General features: G+C 31.7%; 1 protein-coding gene across 9 annotated transcripts in view; it reads right to left on the reverse strand.

Annotated features, from left to right (window-relative positions):
• The window catches only part of stan (Protocadherin-like wing polarity protein stan), a 144,096-nt gene that overhangs the window by 31,589 nt on the left and 92,747 nt on the right, over positions 1-19,760 (reverse strand). For all 9 annotated transcript variants that reach the window (XR_014878630.1, XR_014878629.1, XM_085195932.1 and 6 more), the window contains exons 3-4: positions 5,665-5,716; positions 1,054-2,237 (exon numbers count right to left, since the gene is read on the reverse strand). Coding sequence is in view for 7 of the 9 variants with exons in the window: in XM_085195932.1 (XP_085052058.1) it covers positions 1,054-2,189 (1,136 nt within the window). In the remaining 2 variants the exon portion in view is untranslated. The remainder of the gene's footprint in view (positions 1-1,053; positions 2,238-5,664; positions 5,717-19,760) is intronic.

Genomic DNA, 19,760 nt, shown 5'->3' on the forward strand with positions numbered 1-19,760 from the left:
ATCATACTTTATTGCGATTTATGTTTATGTATGTATCGTAAAGATAGATATAGGCATTTATAAATTATAAAGATAATAAAAACAACATAGCAAAGAAAAAAATTAAGGAATACGGAAAACCAACTAAATTCAAATTCCCATTTCTGTTGCATATGCAAAGGTTTCCATTTAAAAACACGTTACAACCGCATTAACTGAAGAAAACTGCGAATACAAGTCCTACACCACCGCATCTAATTATATGGGCGGCGCGCGGCGGCGCAATAACTCCGCAAAGGAAAACCCAGTCACACGGCGGTGAACCCAGGAAATTGACTAAATTGTCGGATCTTGTCTACTTAATAAAGATGTCACACGATGTTACATGGAACGAATGCAACTCTATGGGATTATTATTATTAATATTTTAGGTTGGCAACATTAAATGTATAATTTACACAGAGAATAATTTAATAAATTATTTAAGAAGAAATAAATAACTTTCTTTCCTGCTTTGTGCCTTTTTATCACAATTATTAGCTTAATAGAAATGATAATTATGAATAAAATTAAGGCTTGACAATATTTGTATTATGGTTATGTAAAGTTTTTGTTCTATGCATATAAAAGACTAAAGAAAAAACAAGAAATTGAAAAGTTTTCAAAGCTAAAACTTTTAACCATAAAAACAGAAAAAAGAATTCGTGTAAGCTTTGTGAAAATGACAGATGGATTTTATAAAGAAAATATAGTTAGGAAATGCTTTAGATTAGAGTCAACTTCATAGTAATTGAGTTATTTTAGCTTTATGACCCTCCGCCATTGTTATCCATCACGACTACATTGTTTCCGGACCGCATAAAATAGATGAGATCATAAAAGCTCAACGAGCCAGCTTAGTCAATTAAAGCAAAGCAGATGGTTTACGATCGGGGTGTTACTTCCTTGGCATTCATGACTCATTGATTAGTACAATTTGGATTAAAGACTGGAACGGCATTTGACGCTTGTGGTATACAGCTGCACTTATATATAACACGAGGTAAAAAATGCCAAAGTTAAAAGTATACATACCGCGCCCTTACGGTTGTGACGATCACTCCAGGAGTTTGTTCTTCGGCTACGGATGCTACGTAAAGTGCTTGCTCGAAATATGGTGATTGATTTCGTAATTCACGCTTCACACGTTTTGCTATATCGGTATCATTCAGCTCTTGGTGATGATACACTATTTTTAATCTATGATCAGAGTCTACAATGTTAGTCCGCTCACAGTTGAACGTAAAAAGAACAGACACTTTCCACATCGGTTCTTGAATACACACGTCATCACTTGCCACTAAATCGCCTTGACTATTTTCTATAACGAAACGCGGGTCACTCACGTCCAGAAACTGAACTCTACACTTTTTTTGAACAGTTCGAGGTAGAAAAGCTGTTAAAGAATTTACAAACTGAGATCTTTTTAAACAAATTCCTTGCCATCGGTCAGTTGTAGGAATTGCGAAGCTGGCGTAAGTCTCAGAAATCCATTGTTTAGCTTCAGCAATTTTAACATCTATGGCCATGTCAAACGGCACTAATAGAGATCGTTTCTTTCTTGTTTTATTTATCGCTCCAAAGTCTTCAAACATCTCATTGGACCATGGATACGCCGTGGATAATACGTTATATTGACTAGAGCTCAACTCATTTTCTTCTAACAGTCTCCAATCTACACTTTCCGAAAAAAATACTTCTCGTTTATCTCTAGGGTGTTCATCCTCATACTGGACAGCGGCGTCATTCTGATCGTAGACTCGATCAAAATCAATATCATACAAATCTGCATGTCGCCGATTGCAATCTTCTCCAGCCACTAAAACTCTGATAGGTAGACTGTAATAGTCAATGTCTCGTATTCGTTCGGAAGTAGAGTCTACGTAGAACGTGAAGAGATTGGGGTAGAATACACCGTCGCATCTCAATCTTTTTCTTAAAGTTACAAGACCCGATGTTCTGTTGACTCGCAAGATGTGGTGAACAAAGTTAGCAGTTCTATGGACGTCGATAGTGTAAGTTCGTTCTGATCCCAGTTTGTATACGGCTGCATCTAAAACGATGTGTCCGGGTGGTGCTGTATCCGGGACGATGATGAGGTAAGCGTGCACGGTGGAGAGCGCTAGAGCGGCAAGGACCGCCTGCGCCCATCGCGCCATCCTGTTCGCCATTCACCTACAGCAACGCCGCCTCGTCCGCCATAAACTTCGATTGCCCATCTGTAAATAAAATGTAAAATTAAAATATACATGTTCTTTACTTACACATTTTTATTACGAGGCCAGTCGTGGCGTAGGGGCGCAAGACTGTGACTGTCAATGTAACTGGTTGTGGGTTCGATCACCAATCGAGGAAATGAAACGCGAGTTAAATTCCGCCAGTAAACACGCAATACCTCCAGAATTCGGCGAAGAATGAATGACGGAGTGCTTTAATATACCCTCTTTCTACCTTGCTGTCACGGATACCGCATGCAGCATGCAGTAGCAGCAGCAGCGGATTTTAAATATTTTTATTATAACAGTAGTAAAGTTTTAGTATACAATTTCTACTATTAGCCGAGTACGATAACGGTAAGCTATAATAGGCATCAATTTGCAACAGTTAATCTTTATGAGATTAGCTCAGACATAAATACTAAAACCAACATTAGATTTTATGTTGAAAAACTTGTTTTACTTTAAAATAATTATGTAGTTTTCGAAAAAGTATTGTGAATTACATAAAGCTCAGCCATATAGATTTCTAGCAACTGAAAAAAAAAATGCTAAATTATTTTTCAGTTTTGAAGGTGACGGAGGAAATTTAGTTACATTTCACTTCGTCATCTTATATCATTTAAAGCAGGGTTTCTTAAACTATGGGTCGCGACCCCAAAAGGGGTCGCGTAGCAAAATTCTGGGGTCGCGAGAGAGAGATGTTGAAGAGGTCTTACGTCCAGCAGTTTCAAACATTCCACCAAGATTTAATTTGTTATGCAATAAAAAACAGGCGCATCCATCTCATAAAATTTCTTTCTTATATTTTAATTTAATACTTACCACGCAACTACTTGAATATATTCAAGCGAATTAAGACGGTCAGAATCCACTTTTAGTTTTGAAACTATAATAAATAAAACTTTATAATTTTTTGTGCAATTTTTAAATTTAGATTTTTGTATGTTTTAAAACGAATTCTAAAACTATATATTTTCATATGTATATGTATATTGTTACCTAATAAATAAATCATCAAAAAATATTAATTTATTTTTCTTTTATATTTGTATGCGGGGTCGTTAAGAAACTCGCAATCATAAATGGGGTCGTGAATGACAAAAGTTTAAGAAGCCCTGATTTAAAGAAATGTTTCAAATGAAAGTATAAAAAATGTCATAAAATTTAAAATTGTAAAATAAACGTCAAATATCAGTGTCTTTAAGCCTAAACAGCTTAAACAAACACAAGCTAATCTGAGATTAGAACGTCGATGAATTCCCTACCCCTTAATCCCTTGTACAATTTAATTTGTCGGTGTTTATATAGATCGGGAGTTTTCGGCAAAATTCGGCCATTTCAGCAGGAATCGGCCGAGGTTCAAGATTAATGGCGGCAATTAATGGGAGTGCGTGGCAATTTCCGTTTACAATGTATTTATTTGATAGCTGGAGAATAGTTTTTTTTATCGTTAGGCAGTAATAGAGAAACACCTTTATTGAAGGGTCTAGTATTTTTGTCGTTTTCATGAATATACTGCTATATTTCGGATAGACAGTTTTTTTTCTTTAACTTGATACGAATATGATTCTTTTATAAGTATTTCATCATTTAATAAAAAGTAGAGAAGAGACATAGATGATTATTTTTTTTTATTAAATATTGTGCAAACTAAAGGTAAACTAGAATATTTTTTTGCAATATGTTGAACTTGCCCGTGAAAATTTTGTGGCTTAGTGAACGCTTCAGGCATTTACAAACTTTGTCGGTAAAATTGAGGTGTCAAAATTCGGTTTTGGCAACGTGCGAATAAAATAAATTCAAAGTTTAAGGGAAATTTATAATATGTAACAAAATAACGAAAGTAAATTTAATTATTATATTTCTCTTCTCTGTAAATTGTTATATCTTTAGATATTTATTTTATTTGTCAAATTAGATAGATTAATTTTCTTTTATTTTTTTGGAGGAAATTATAAAAATAAAGGCTTAGTATCAGTGATTGTAACACTATAGTTTACCATCGACCCACGCAAGGCTTCGCCCGATAATTATGTAAAATCTGTACATAAATTGTCAAATATTTGTTATTCAGATGTATAAGCTTTATTAATCTAAGGTTTCTCAAAAACTCTTACATTTATGATATTAGTAGAATAGAATTATTATTTATTTAAGTAAAAATACAAGTTACTATTGAATAGATTTTACAAAAATCTAAATAAAACTATAAAAGGAAAATATCACAGCGGAAAATTATTGAGCTAAAATAGATATCAGTAACGATTTCGCGGAATAAAATAAAATGCTTTCGCTACTATCTACTAGGGTTGTAGGTAGAGTGTCAAAGATTTATTTAAAACTACGGATATTGATATACTTCTTCGTTTCTTACTATTAAGTAGGTATACTTGAAAATTGTTTTTCAAATATAAATTGTAAAAAAAATTTTTATAAGAAATTATGGTATCGTCCATACCTTTATCTCCTATATAAAAACAACCGAATAATAATAATTCTTATAAATAATTTAAATAATAAATTTATTTCATATCGACACTTCCGAAGAAAAATATGAAAATATATTACATGCATAGCATTAATGTATAAACATGAGACTTAGGCCGAAAATTCGAAAATTAGGCCGTGCTTGAAAAACGGAGTGTCTTAACACTATGTACCCTATCTTATCTATCTATATAGCTATCTTGTTATATGCAAAAAACAATGTGAAGCTAACAAAAAAAGGAAAAAAATAAACGAACAAGGAGAAAAGTCCCCCAAAAGTGATGGTTTCCCATTGCTAATGGCGCTATCTATTAAACGTGTTCGGAATTGCCGATTCAATGGCTATCCCCGCCCTAAGTCGGGCATTTGATATGTACTTATATCTTATACGCATTTATATCGCTATATGTATTACAAAAGATACATTTTATTTGAATTGAGATTTAATGTCTTTATGTAGGGTGATATTTCTATTTTTTAATATTAAATAAAATTGTCGAATTAAATAAAAAAATAAGGTTTTTTTGAGTTAACGAACGTACCACTTTAATAAAAAAACAAGAAAAAAATGTCTATAAATACCTACCAAACTAAAAAAGGAGTATGAACTTGAGCGTCAGAATATGAAGAGGGTAAGACTTTATCTATGATTAACTGTTGCCTGAAGGAAAGATAGCTGAAATAAAAAATATAGGTTTCTCTGAAGTATAGGTTTTGTTATAAAAAATATTTTCTCGAATTACACGAAGTCGTTTCAAAATAAGCGACTCATTTTAAACAGTTTTAGTTCATACAAATCAATTTTTTGGGTAGCGTCTCGAATCCACAACTGCCGGGTTTACACACTGTGCCGATGCGCCACAATAATAAAAATCTGTAAAAAAAGTATAAAAATATACCTATATAGTTGTCAATACTTTTGTTTTATTAATATACTAACCTTATATATTAATACAGCAAGTTCTTCTTTTCTGTTATGTAGTCATTGTTATCTGCAACAAGTAAACAGTTTTTTATTAAAGCTTTATTTTAGATTTAGTCGTGATAATATGAGACCAATATGCATATGCTCCTTTTTCCATTTTCGTGCCAAATTTTGACTTGCGCTTCGTCTTGTTACCAGTGCACGCAAATGAAAATATTAAGTATGTAATTCATTTCCCCGAGTGGGATTCGTACCCACAACCGTCGCGTCTACGTTTGTGGCACTGCGCTACGAGGGCTCATTAATAAATAATGATTTAGAAAATATTATTATAACAAAATTAATGATGAAAATTTTTGCCTTGTAATGCTTTAATGAAACTAGAAATCCACAAGAATTAACGAGAACAAAGAGGGAAGATTGTGAATATAATTAATGATTGTTTTTAGACGAATGTAAAATGAGCGGTTGGGATCAAATTTTATGTAAATATAAGTAAAATTATGTTGAATCATTTACACGTGCTTCATTTTAGGTTTTTACTAGAAATTTTAACCTTGTTTTATAAGACGATTATACAATTAGTAAGACTAAATATTTTAAATACTATTTAAAAAACAATATTTAACGATTTTATAAAAATAAACAAAACAACATTATAGGTTCGGTTCGGTTCTTTATTTATGGCGTTTCGAGCGTGCCAGTTGAGCACTATTCACTTCGCCAATGTCACGTTGTATGGAAAACACACAAAGGAGATTGTACGGTAACAACATTATATTAAAAATATTTATATTCTTGGAAAGATGAAATAAAATTGTTATTAAGCAAAATGGGCAGTTATAATACTTTCTTATGTCGATATCAAATGTATTTCGGCAAGTCACAATCTGTCAAACCCATATAGGGTGGCAAGCGTGTGGAGATCGTTGATATTATCCTAATTCGGTCTAGGCCTGGCTGTAAGCCTGACGTATTGTACCCAATCGGGGAGGAATAGAAATCGTTTGTCACGCCGCGTGATTTACTATCTTATTACCTTGTAGAAACCTTATTTATATTGACATGGAGGCTTTTATTTAATCTAACTTTAAAACGCTTTATTTTTATTTGATTTAACTTAGTGTCAGTTCACCTTACTTCCAAGGTTATTTAGTCAACTCATCGAACTTTAAATGTAAATCTCTAAAAAACGTAATATCTATAATATATTATAAATAAGGTTTAAGTTTATAATAAAAGAAAGTTGTATTTTCCAGATAATTTACTGCTAGCCTATAAAGTTTTTTATACACATTATACAGGTGCTATCCATCACATAGTGTCTTATCTAATAATCTAAACGACACTGTGACGCCGGTGAAAAATCGATTGAGTTAGTCTCTAAAGAATGTTTATATTAGTTTTTCTAATAATATTACATTTTATATTAAAAAAATCATTTTAAAATGTGATTGTACAGCAGTAAGTACATAAGGCAGGCAAGCTTAATAATTGCTTATTATTTCAAGTTCTAATACATATAGTTAGGTACACCTATCAATATAACGAGAGTATGTAACTTTAACTTTAACTCGAGACAATTGCGAAACAATTGCGTGGAAATATTTGCTAAATTAACTTATTATTTTTCAATAACATAAAATTACAATTAATATTTTTTTGTCTGTAACTTACAAAACAGTATACACTCATGAACTCTTAAATTCAAAACATAAAAAAAATAATTAATCATAAAGTAATGAAATCTGAAATTAAGAAATAATTTGTTTAGACCACTTTAATTTTATCAAGAGCAGCACAAGTGGGGGGTGGGGGGGTCGTTAAAAGTTTAAATAATTATAATATTAAATCCGCTTACCGCTTTAATGGCCGCCGACTGTTACGTTTTATTGCATTTTGACGGCTTTATTTGTGCTCTGTTTATTGCGTCGCGTCGTGACATCGTTTACAAATGACCACAGATTATGAAAATTTTAACGAAATTTTAATCGGTGGACATATTTTTTTTATAAGATAATAAAAATAATACAGGTAATATATTCATTTGAAGATTGCAGATGGAGGATAATAGATTTTACCCGAAGATATTTGACTTATTGAGGCTTTGGTTACTATAATTCAATTGATTTCAGAATTTATTTTTATTTTGTGACAGCTTCAACTTCACGTAGTAGGTAGTTCAGTGTAGCAGGGTAGGTAGAGGAAGCCTAGTATTAAGACATTTCGTTCCTCACTTTTCGTCGAATTCCGGTGAGCCCACAACCTGACGCATTTACAGTTACACCACCCCTGCGCCACGACTGGCCTCGTATACAATAATGACTTTACTCAAAAATGCGGATTATGAAATACAGACAAATTCCAAATTACTATTTAAAATGTTAGCACTGATATTCATCAGTTTCAACGTCAATAGCATTAATTAAAATGTATCAAACTGAAAATACAATTAATTATTTTCCAATTCCATCAAAAGGATCTATCAAAAGCAGTAGCAGTTTATATTTAATTAAAAGTGATCTAATTACAGCGCTTTTAATTTCCGTCACTGTATTCAAAATATTAAAATAAATATATTTTATGGAAAATGTACCAATCAATGGTCAGATAAATGGGTAAATTTCCCGCGAGTTAATTTCCTATAATGAGATCTTTGTGGTACCGTAATTAAAAAAACAGAAAGATAAAAAAAAACAATAGTACTTCAACTTCAATTTCCTTTTGTGTTGACTTCATTTTGTAATGCAAGTTTAATCAGACGCTTGATGAGCAAACAAAGAACGATGCAAGCTGTTAAGTATGTATGAGTGGTAGTACAAACTGATGAAGTCACTGCACTTTGTTCAAGGTAAACAAAACCATATTTGTAAGTTTGGTGACATTTTTCTATGCAACATTTTTTTAAGCTTCACGCTATATCCTGCGCATACCAGAGTAGGCAGGGGAAACCTGGGATCCTAGTGTTAAGACACTTCCGTTTCCCCATTTACCCCCGAATTCTGGAGGTATTGCGTATATACAAAAGTAATAAAAAAAAAATTTGTAATATTAGGAAATAGGAGTAATTAACGCCAAAGCTTACACTTTTTACTCGCATAGTAAAACATTTATGCTCGAAATGATTATAAAATACATATATTCTGTTTCTCAGCATGAAATGCCTTTATATAGACTGCAACTACAGAAAGGAATAATTTATCACTAGGCTTTTTGTCTCATATATCATAAATAAATAGTAATTTATAATTTTTTTATTTTTATTTATTGAAAATTCTTGAATATAAACCACTAAAACTAAGGATAAAAAAAATATAAAAAGCATAATTTACGTGACATTAGCAAATTTTTCATTGTAAAACACATCTTTGAAAGCTATAAAAAGCTATAAATAGAAATAAAATATTCGCAACTTACACAATGAATGCATTACCTGAGTACATAAATTAATAAAACAAAACCCCATCGACCGGTGGGGTCGCCGTACTATGATTACAGTGAATGACGAACTGCCAGTGCCACTTACCTATAGGGAAATTTAAAATAGAATATTAGAAACAAGTGAGTTTCCATGCTATCGATCTAAAGAATATGGGTTATGCGATATTCTTAGTTAACTTTGTAAAGAAAATATTTTTTACATTTTGTTATAAGATTAACATTATAATTATTATATTCGGTATTAAAAAGCTCGCTCTACGTTTTTTATAAATTGTATAACTTCAATATGAATATGTCATGAAATTCTCAATTCAATTACAACTAGATGAATCCAGTGAAAATGAGACACAGACAACAAACAATAAGGTATAACAATGTTGACATCCGCAAGAAAAATGGAATATTGCAATTATTTGTATCTGCTCAAAATTATTCTTAATTTAACTTGTGCTATTTCGAAATTAATTTATTTTATTTTTAAATTAGCCTTACACTGCTGTAAAAATGAGACCATAGAAAACAATAATAATTTAATTGCCTCGAGTGGGAATCGAACCCACAAGCATACAAAGCCCCTGCGCCACCATCTCATGGGCAATATATATAGAAAATAAAGTTATAAATAAAATAAGCATACATTTTTATCAAAAACTTATGAAACATAGGTATCTAGTATAAGAAAAAAATATAATGAATCATCTGTGTCCATTTCACGTCAATAGTACGGACTACGGAGGTTGTACGCGAAGAGGCGGTGAGTCATTGACCGGAACACATTACATAGTTATAGGCAGCAGGCACAACTACAGTGTAAGGAATTGGATATTTGATGGACGTACTGACTATAAAGACATTTATTGCCCTTTGCTTATTCAAAAACTTTTGATTATATTTGTAATAAGTATATATAAAGTTTTCTTTTTAGTTTTTTATATCTACTTCAGTTATTTAAATAATCTTCTACTTTTCTGTTATTTTAAGCTTAGTATAATTACGCAATTTTTACCATAGTTTTAATTTTAACATTGAATTTTTTTAGTAACAAAAAATATTTTGTGCTGATTATACAATATTAAATTAATTACGTTACCTAGCTACCTTTTCATTTTACTTATAAGATACTGTCTAATTTTCCTCTCTGGCAAAATTATTTATTTTTCCCGTAAATAAAGTAAACATTTTCCTTCCGTCATCTCCTTACAAAATTTGCTGAAAGTGTAAAACATTTATCATGTTTTGTTCCGCAACGCCTTCATAGTCAAAGGGTCTTTGATAGAGTCATCCGCAGTTGCTTTGAGTTCGAAATAATGAGAGCTGGTCTGATCTGGTAAGGCATGATTTTAAATAAACGTCTTTATTATTTTCCTCCATCTTAACCTAAATGATGGGCTTTTCTGCGATAATGATGTAATAAAAGGTGCCTACCTATTAATAATGATACGCACAAGGCTATACTTGGTTATAATAGTTGTTTTCTCTTCGTTCAATTTAACAAGAAAAACAAGTTCTTTTTTAGCTTCTCGCTGTATCCCGCATGTAGCTGGGTAGGCAAAGACAGCCTAGTATTAAGATACTTCGGCATTGAAAGTACTACGCACATTAAATAAATATTTATATAGAAAAAATATATATTTTTTTATTCATTCCTCGGCCAGGCAAATACTTTAAAATTCAATTAACAAAATATTTACATAATAAATTATTTCCAGAATTTCATCGACATGTTCACTTCCTATACATCTCAATAATTTCGATTTAAAATGCATTCTTACTTAAAATTAAAAGCATGCCAATATAATTTATATTGCGACATTATTATTCGATCAATAAACTCTCCACATTGCACTTGTATGTAAGTAAGGCTTTACGAAACGACTGTGGGTAAAAAGCGTAGATGTTTTTACGGCCTTGGTTCAGCATTCTCGTTCAACTATTGGCTGCTAACGGTACAACGAGATCTAGCTCGATGCTATGCAATTACAAACCGTATGAATGAAATTTAAGTGTAATTTAAAAGTAATGACGATTAAGCAAAAAAGGAGAGTTTTGAACTTGGAAAAAACGTCTTCCACTTATATGGCAGTCGTAAGTTTAACTTTTTATGTTCCTCCTTAGTGGATCACGTCTAGAGCGATGGTCATAAAATTTTATTAGTTATATAGCATGTTAATTTAATGTGGTATAAACATTTATGTATGAACCTACACGGTGTAAAGTCTAAACTATTTCGAATTGATCTGTCTTTTATCCAAATATGGTAATAATACTATAAAATGTTTTAAGTGGAAGAAACTCTAGTAAATATTAAATTCTTCCCATTGAATTTATTTTGTAAAAAGTTACACCAGATTTCATTAGATTAATTGAGTGTCAAATTCTTAAATTTTGTTTTAGCTTAATGAAAAATTTCTTAATATTATCACAGTGAAAAGTATTTATTAATGTGCGAGTGTGTTATCTGATTTTGTTCATATAAAATAAGATGACAGCGCTTTAATCATTAACACGTAGGATGCCTAAGTGATATGAAAAACAATATTCAATTTAACTGCTATGTATAAAACAAAATAATTAAATCTAAATGTGTTAATTTATATTTAAGAACAAAAACGTGAAAAAATAGTAGTAAACTAAGGCACAAACGAGAAAATAACTTATTTCAAGTGGATATCACAATATACAAAAAATACATATAATATAACATCAAAATAACTAGTTAAGAATACAAATTACGTTTCGGTCCTCAACCTGCGGTAAATATAAATAACATATTATTTCCTTACCATCAATCTCAGGTTATGCACGGTTAATATCCGATTATCACGACCGCAGCCATGTTTTATTTGCCTTACGTCAAATGAGATGGCGGCAAAAAAACAAAAAAAAAATACAATACAAGCGTAACTTTTTTAAAACAATTTGAAGAAGCAATGACACAATTGTATACAGCCTTGTTTAATCAAGCCGTCATCGCAAACAAGTGGAGCTGCGAACATAGATAAAAAAAGAAACAGAAGTGTAATAACCGGGAGAGGTTCGTTATCTCGTCGCAGACGGCACATGTCTGAATGGGGCTATTCGACGCGCTAGGAGCATTTGAGTATTGCCCCCCTTAATTAAGAGGGACGTTGAGTGGTCTGAAGCGTCTAGGACGCGCACAATGCCTATCCCTACACCAGTTATTTTGAGCCCTCATTGTACGCCGCATCCGTATTCCACGTGGAAACGATGGAAATCTAAACTGTTGGTTAACTTGAATGGAATGCTTTCATATTCGTGTGAAGCTGCCCACTTCAAACATGATGAAATGTTTGATGCCTTTGAAAGTGTGATAAGATTAATCTATCTTTTTGGGGACTACTGTGTACGATGATTTAAATGTATGCATTTGTATGCATATAAATGCATATTTGTGCATATTTACTTTAGTTTAACTGTTAAATTAGGATGTGGATATTATAAGGATAATATTTGAATTTCATTAATTGCATGCGATATATAAATAGATAATGGAATTTTAAATAAAAACACAAATTAATATTAAATATTGATATTATGATACGAACATTTCAAGAACTAAACGTTATCTGAATGCATAACAATTTTTATCTATAAAAAATCTTTTTTAGAAATATTTTCTACCAAAAAATATAACATACACAGTAGATTTCTTCTGAATAGATCTAAGAGGTTTATCGGATCCTATTCATTCACCTTAGTTACTTTTCATGGCGTTAAACCAACATAAGGGGCGCTATTCAATGAATTCTTTTGTGCTGTCTTCAAGTAATGGGTTATGGGAAATTCTAGATGATATTCTGTAAGCGTTTTTTCTTTTGTAGGTTACCATGACTTGGAACTGAACTGTATTTAAACGATAGGGTTGTAGGTTCAATTTTACTTCATGAGGATGAGGATGATGTTAGATGGTAGAAATCTTTATCGAAAAAATAAAGTCAAAAGTATAGAACGAAGAGGTAAAGCTCTCAAAAGTCCTAATTTAGTCACTAAAATAAAAGTATAAAATATAGCTTCTAACTTAATAAATTTATTATGAGATTAATAAATAAGAATTCTGGTAAGAATCAGAACAGAACCATATTTAATTCGGAGATCAGAAAAATAAAAACGCACAGCGTGAATGAAAAGTTTTATTATCAATTTGTTTTGTTCCATAAGCTGTACAAAGGGAAATTCATTTCGTTTAAATGAAAATTCTTTAATATTATTTCATTTGCATCAATATGAATAAATATGAATTGAATATCTCGTAAATAATAACATTGTGCTTTTGTTATTGTAGTAGTTAATACCAGTTTATTTTTTAATTAAGTACGTATTTTATTAACTGGTGTGACTGTAACACGACGGTAATGGGTTTGATTCACACGCTATTGAACACGTAATGCCTCAAAAAAATCGACGGAAAGTGGGGAACTGAGTGTTTTAACACTAGGTTTCCTCTGTTGCTGCCTACCCTGCTGTGTGCGGGATACAGCGTGAAGCTGCACGTACCTAACTAGAATTAATAATGTATGATTTAAAATGTTATTTGCCATACAGTCAGCTTGTTTCATTGTTTCATTTGTAGTGTCAAAATATATCTAATAAAACGTCCATCTGAAATCCCGATATATCCGAATCCGTATTCTATTGTACTTTGGCGCCCCATTCAATGTATTGTCCGATGCTGAATCACAGCAATTCTATACCGACCATTTACGTTGGACCTCCTGTTCCCCGGATAATAGGGCAAATTGATACAGTACTGAGGAAGCGCATGCCTTTTTGTGGGTCAACAGAAACTGGTACAACCATCTATGTAATTTGTTCAGCCTACACAAAGGTGCAAAATTTATCTGTATGCTTACCCTATATTGGTATTTTTCTTTGTTCATTTGACATATTTTATAATTTGCAATGAATTATATTGTATCTGATTTGTAATAATCGTGTGTTAGTCGCTAATAATAAATTTCGTTATCTATTATATACATCTGGGGGGCTCTATCCCCGGTTCGCTTTGCTCAGCAACCCCCTGCTTGTAATGATCGAAAAATAAAATTAAATAAATCAGCAGCCACAATTGTACTTTAAAAATTAATTAACTCCTCCGAAATTTCGTATAGATACTTCAATAAGTCATCCGCGACAACGAAACATTTTTATATAATAGGATCTCGACTTCTTGCTTAAACTCCTTTTTAGGTTTTACCGAATTTTTCATAAACAATTAAACATTTGAAATTACATCTCGAACACATGAGAGGATGTGAAACCTCCAGAAATCCTCACAAAGAGTTTAAGACTGCATCTTTCAGCGTCATTCATTATTTTTAACCTTTGATGCAATTTCCACGACCGCCATTTGCTTTACTTCAACGTACATACGGGTGATACTCATTAAAAATAATTGTTTTTACGTATCTTATGCAGCGCTTTAATTACAATATTTAAATCTAAGTATTGTGTGGACTCTAATGATGACATTTTAGTTCACAATACAAACAGAATAATAAGTAAGACGTCTACTTTTTGTAAATATACAATTGTTACTTTCATGAAAACCATAATATTATTTAATTTTCCTATTTAAATATCTATTTTATTAACTTTATTTTAAACGTATCGACAATACAATACAAATATAATATTTTGTGAAAGCGGAATGATAAGCTATTATTTATTTTGTTACTTCCGTTCCCTGTTTGTTACTTCCGTCTGTTTTTCTCTTTTATAATGTATTTCATTAGATATATATTTAATTCAGATTACTTTATCTACGCTATAAACTAATATTATGAAGAGTTTGTTTGGTTGAACGCGCTAATCTCAAGAACTACAGGTTCGCATTAAAAAATACTATTTTGTTAGATAGTCCATTTGTTGACGAATTCTACTCTATATTTCATAATGTTAATGATTTCGGCATAGAAGCTCATTGTATACGGGCAGAACTATCTTGGGATTTATAATGTGCTGTGACATACTCTTAGTTACTTCCAGTTCACCAGCTGATGATGCAAAAAAATAGCCCTAATATTTATTAACCATAGTAAGCTTGTATACCTATAGATTACTAAAATTTCAATTCTATGCAGCAGTTTGTCTATACGTACATTATAAATAGGTTTCAGAGGTAGAGTCCCCAACATCGATTTCTTACAGGCCGAGTTCGTTGTATCGCTCCTCTAGGAGTCAAGTGAGACTCTCCCTTCGAGTGGGGGTTGCCATAGAATCTCACTTATTATGGTACAGGTGTTCATATACTGGTTGTTTATGTTTATGAGTTTCCCCTACAACGGCGGCGCTTATTAATTTAGCTTATGATAAAATATCGTTTCTCGTAATTATTTATGAAAGCTCTTGGACAGATGTGATGTGAAAGCTGGTATTAATAAGGGAAATGTACTGAATAAATATATTTTTTGTTGGACCAAGGATGTAAGATTTTTTTTTAATCTATACAATATAATTTGTATGAAACTTTTTAATTTATAAGCATGAGCACGAGCGTGAGATAGTAAAAGCGACAAGGTGTGGGTTCGATTCCCATTCGAGGAAATGTAACATTTAATATTTCACTACTCAATACAATGCATTTAGAATTCTTAATATTATCGGACTGTCTTAACACCAGGTTTCCTGGTCAGAGATAACGACAGAGTGATTTTATAAGGGTTTCTATTTCCTTTAAAAAGAACGGAACCCTAAAAAGAATCGTAAGTATGAATTTATGTAACTTTAATATTGCTAATAGTAATAATAAAAAAAATGCTTAATCAATAAAATACTTATGCAGTTCGGATAATAAAAATACAAGTAAACAATGTATTGAATAGTAAACCAATATGGCCGCCCTACCCTTATGATATGACTAACCTAAATTTAGTAAATGGGCTGAAAGGTAATACGGGTAGTAAGTAATATGTATAGAGTAAGTCAGTAATACGCTATATTAGATAATTTAACACCATACATACATTCTTAAGTTACGCACTTCCGCTATGGTATGAAATGGCTTCTTAATGTGACAGTGTTTGTTTGTTTTGCTGTCATAAAACATAGACAAATTTAATGGATTTAAAAAAAAAACTTTTAATATAAATAATTTGTTTTTTTAAAAAGAAAGATTTACCGTTTGTCGTATTTTATAATAAATAGCTAAATTGCACACTCAGGTAAAATAAAACTATCTCGATAATCTCTCAAGGCAGTAATAGTATATCTATAGAAGTAGATGACTTAGAAAACATAAGGATCCCAGGAGAACCCGTATGAAGAGGTTGATGAAGCGGAAAGATATACCGATAAATCACTGTTAAGAGTATCCATCTTGAAAAATAATAGTTGAAACATTTATATTTTATATAATGTTATAAGATTTAAAAACCATCATATCACCAATATTTATTTAGTAAGAGTTTTTTTTAGACATGTGTTTAAGTCAAGTGAGTGAAAACGCTTTTACTATTATTGACTTATTATATTTACCCATAATAATAAGTATTTCTATTAACTTATACGAAACACTGTATTTAAATTCGATTCTAATGTCATCGCCGTTTGTAACTAAATTGTTTAAATGGCAACAGCAAAGTTAGGCAACAGGAAAGTTAGTTAACAGTGAAATAAGGCGAATCGTGGCGCAGGAACAAAAGCGCGACTGTAAGCGGGACAGGTCATTTCTTTGTACTGGTGACGAGGGAAAGCGCGGCGTTGAGTTCCTCCATTCAACATGCAATGTCTCTAGAATTCGGTGAAAAATAGGGAACGGTGTTCCTTAATACAAGGTTTCCTCTGCCTAGCTTGCTGTGTACAGGATACAGCGTGACGGAACAGTAAAGTTAGTGTATAGGGCCTAAATCCTAATTTTCCTCACATTCTAAGAATACAGAACGTATATTTTTCTATTATATATATTTTTTAATTCACCTGTCATTAATTTCCAATACGTACATACATACAATCATTCAGACTATTTCACTTGACTAGTAACAGCATGCACCATACGTCGTACACAAGTGCTTTGTCATGACATGGTCGAAGAGGTTGACAAATTTGGGCGCAAATTATCCTTTGAGTGCTCTCCATTACGATCGTTAAATGAATAAGTTATATAAAGCCTTATAATGTATCACAAGTGTGGAGTTCGTTCAAGGCATATACATCTATACTTCTATACTAATATAATAAAGCGGAAGAGTTTGTTTGTTTGTTTGTTTGTTTGTTTGTTTGTTTGTTTGTTTGTTTGTTTGTTTGTTTGTTTGAACGCTAAGATCTCTGGATCTACTGGATCGATTTACTTTGTTTTTGTTTTGTATGAAAGCTGCATTCTTCAGAAGTGCTATAGGCTATATAATATTACATTACACATATATACTAATAAATTAAAATACTTTCTAATTTGACATGCAATTTATTCTGCCATGTTAATAACAACCGTCGTCGCTACGCGACCGCGTTTGTTACCGCGTCATTTTGATATTCATTCTTATGAAAATAAATATAATAGTCACTTTTAGCATTTCATCTAGATTGAAATTATATTTCTATAGAAATTATATTCTTATATTTCAAGCAGGTGTAGCCGCGTTCGGGTCCGCTAGTATAAAATAAAGGCTGTTTGACAGTTTTTAACAATTTGAATAATATTAATCAAATAACATATGGTACTAATTTCCATAGGTTTGTTTCTTTCAGCTTAGCTTAACAGATTAGTATCATTAAATGAGCTCAGAACAAGCAAACGAGCAAGAAAAATAAATATAAAGTGAAAATCAGCCTACGGTGCACAGTAAAAATATTACTCTTTAGATATAGATATAGTACCTATATAAATGTCATCATGCTATGTTATATGATAAAGTATATACGTATATATATCATTATAATATGTCATAGCAATCATGAAATACAAGCGACCATTTTAAGAGGCTGACAAATTGGATCGCGGATTATCCTTCGAGTGCTCTCCATTACTGCTCGAATTCGGTGAACTCGTTGAAGGACCACTTCTAATAATAATTTGTTAAAAAAATGTAATTTAATACATGCTTGAGGCTCTTCGGCGGCCAAAAGTTGTCTTTTGCCTATGTGTACAAATAAACCTTCCAATTAATTTGAACTTCTCACTGTATCCTGCACATAGCAGGGTAGGCAGAGAGAACCAAGGAGCCTAGTGCTAAATATCTTCGTTCTCCATTAATACTTTCTGCTTTCCCAATTTCCCGCTTTCTGCTGAAAATTCTTGAGGAATTGTATGTTAAATGGTGCAACTTAACGCTGTGATTTGGCTCGTTGCTGTTGCAAGCAAATGAAAATTTGATAAAGTTATATAATCAGTAAAGTAAATGTACGCTATACTTACTGTTCAATTTAGTATATAGGTATACAAAATTGTAATGTTCTCTCAAAAAGAAATACAATTTAAATCTAGTTTTAGAAATACTCGTACGTATACTTAAAAGGACTTGGAAAAGAAACCTGAAAACAATAGTGCCATACCTATCAGCTGGAATCTACGACAATAGGAAGTCTGCACTGAAGTTATTGCAAGACAATTAACTTTTCTCTTTTAAACTTCGTGTTTATTTGTTGAAGTGGAACTTACAGTGTCCTTTGTATCGCTGGTACATTCCATTTACTTACAAGTGAAATCTTTTCAGGGTTGCTCACTCTTAATAGCATTAACATAGAAATATTATAAATAGAATTTAATAAAATAATAGAGCAGAGCAGCTTGCTATCTTTACCGTTTCCACCCAGTATGTATTATGCTAGGTGAGTAGAAGCCCAAAAAATAACAATGTTTTGTGTTAATTTGAACAATTAATGAAAAGTCATTGAAATTTAAGAAGATATGAGATTTAATAATTTTATTTTCAAAGTGATTTATATTGAGAAATCAAGAATAATTCTAGTAAATATAGTTTATATTGTGTGGGGAAAGTATTTCTTTTAAAGGTTATACTTAAGATCATTAGTCTTTAAAAAAAGAACTGCACAGCCTGGTACCTACTACCCAGTGTTACGACATTACATCCTTACTTTCAAAGTAGGTAATACTAGTGACATTAACTTCATTTATATAAAAACAAAAACTTGTTGTTTAAAAAGTATTCAAGTAATATCTATTCATTTGGTGATTTCATTACTGCATCCAGTTTGAAACCGGCGTAAATACCTTACGAAGCTCTTAGTGGCACGCTCCAGCACAAAGCGTGAAGAAACTTGAACTAGTTGTAAATCGTTCGAAATTGTGTTGGAACTACCATGTTTGTAGTTGGAGAGACTTAAGTTTCTTTGCTTTTCCATTTTCCTTCGGTTGTTTCAAACGTTACTTTATGTAAGTCAAAAGTTAAAGAGGTAACAGAGGAATTTACATTATTATGCTTTTGTCAGTATGACAATGTTAAATTAAAGTTGTAAGTTATAATAAAGCTGTGAAGAACGGCAAGTGTTAATTAAAATTATATCTTTATTAATTTTAGATACATTACGTGATAAATGTGCTGTAGGTATGACAAATAGAGCCAGTTTAAACCTATAGACAGTTTTATCATCTCGATAATGACGTAGCCGAGTTAATTTTGTGAAAACAAATAAAGAGTTTCACTTCTTGAACTTGAACCTGCAGTCATCGCGTGCAAGGACTAAATATTTATTTT

Source organism: Heliconius melpomene, chromosome 13 (assembly GCF_056956725.1).
Source record: "Heliconius melpomene rosina isolate 202511_hmr_F chromosome 13, ASM5695672v1, whole genome shotgun sequence".
NCBI lineage: Eukaryota > Metazoa > Arthropoda > Insecta > Lepidoptera > Nymphalidae > Heliconius > Heliconius melpomene.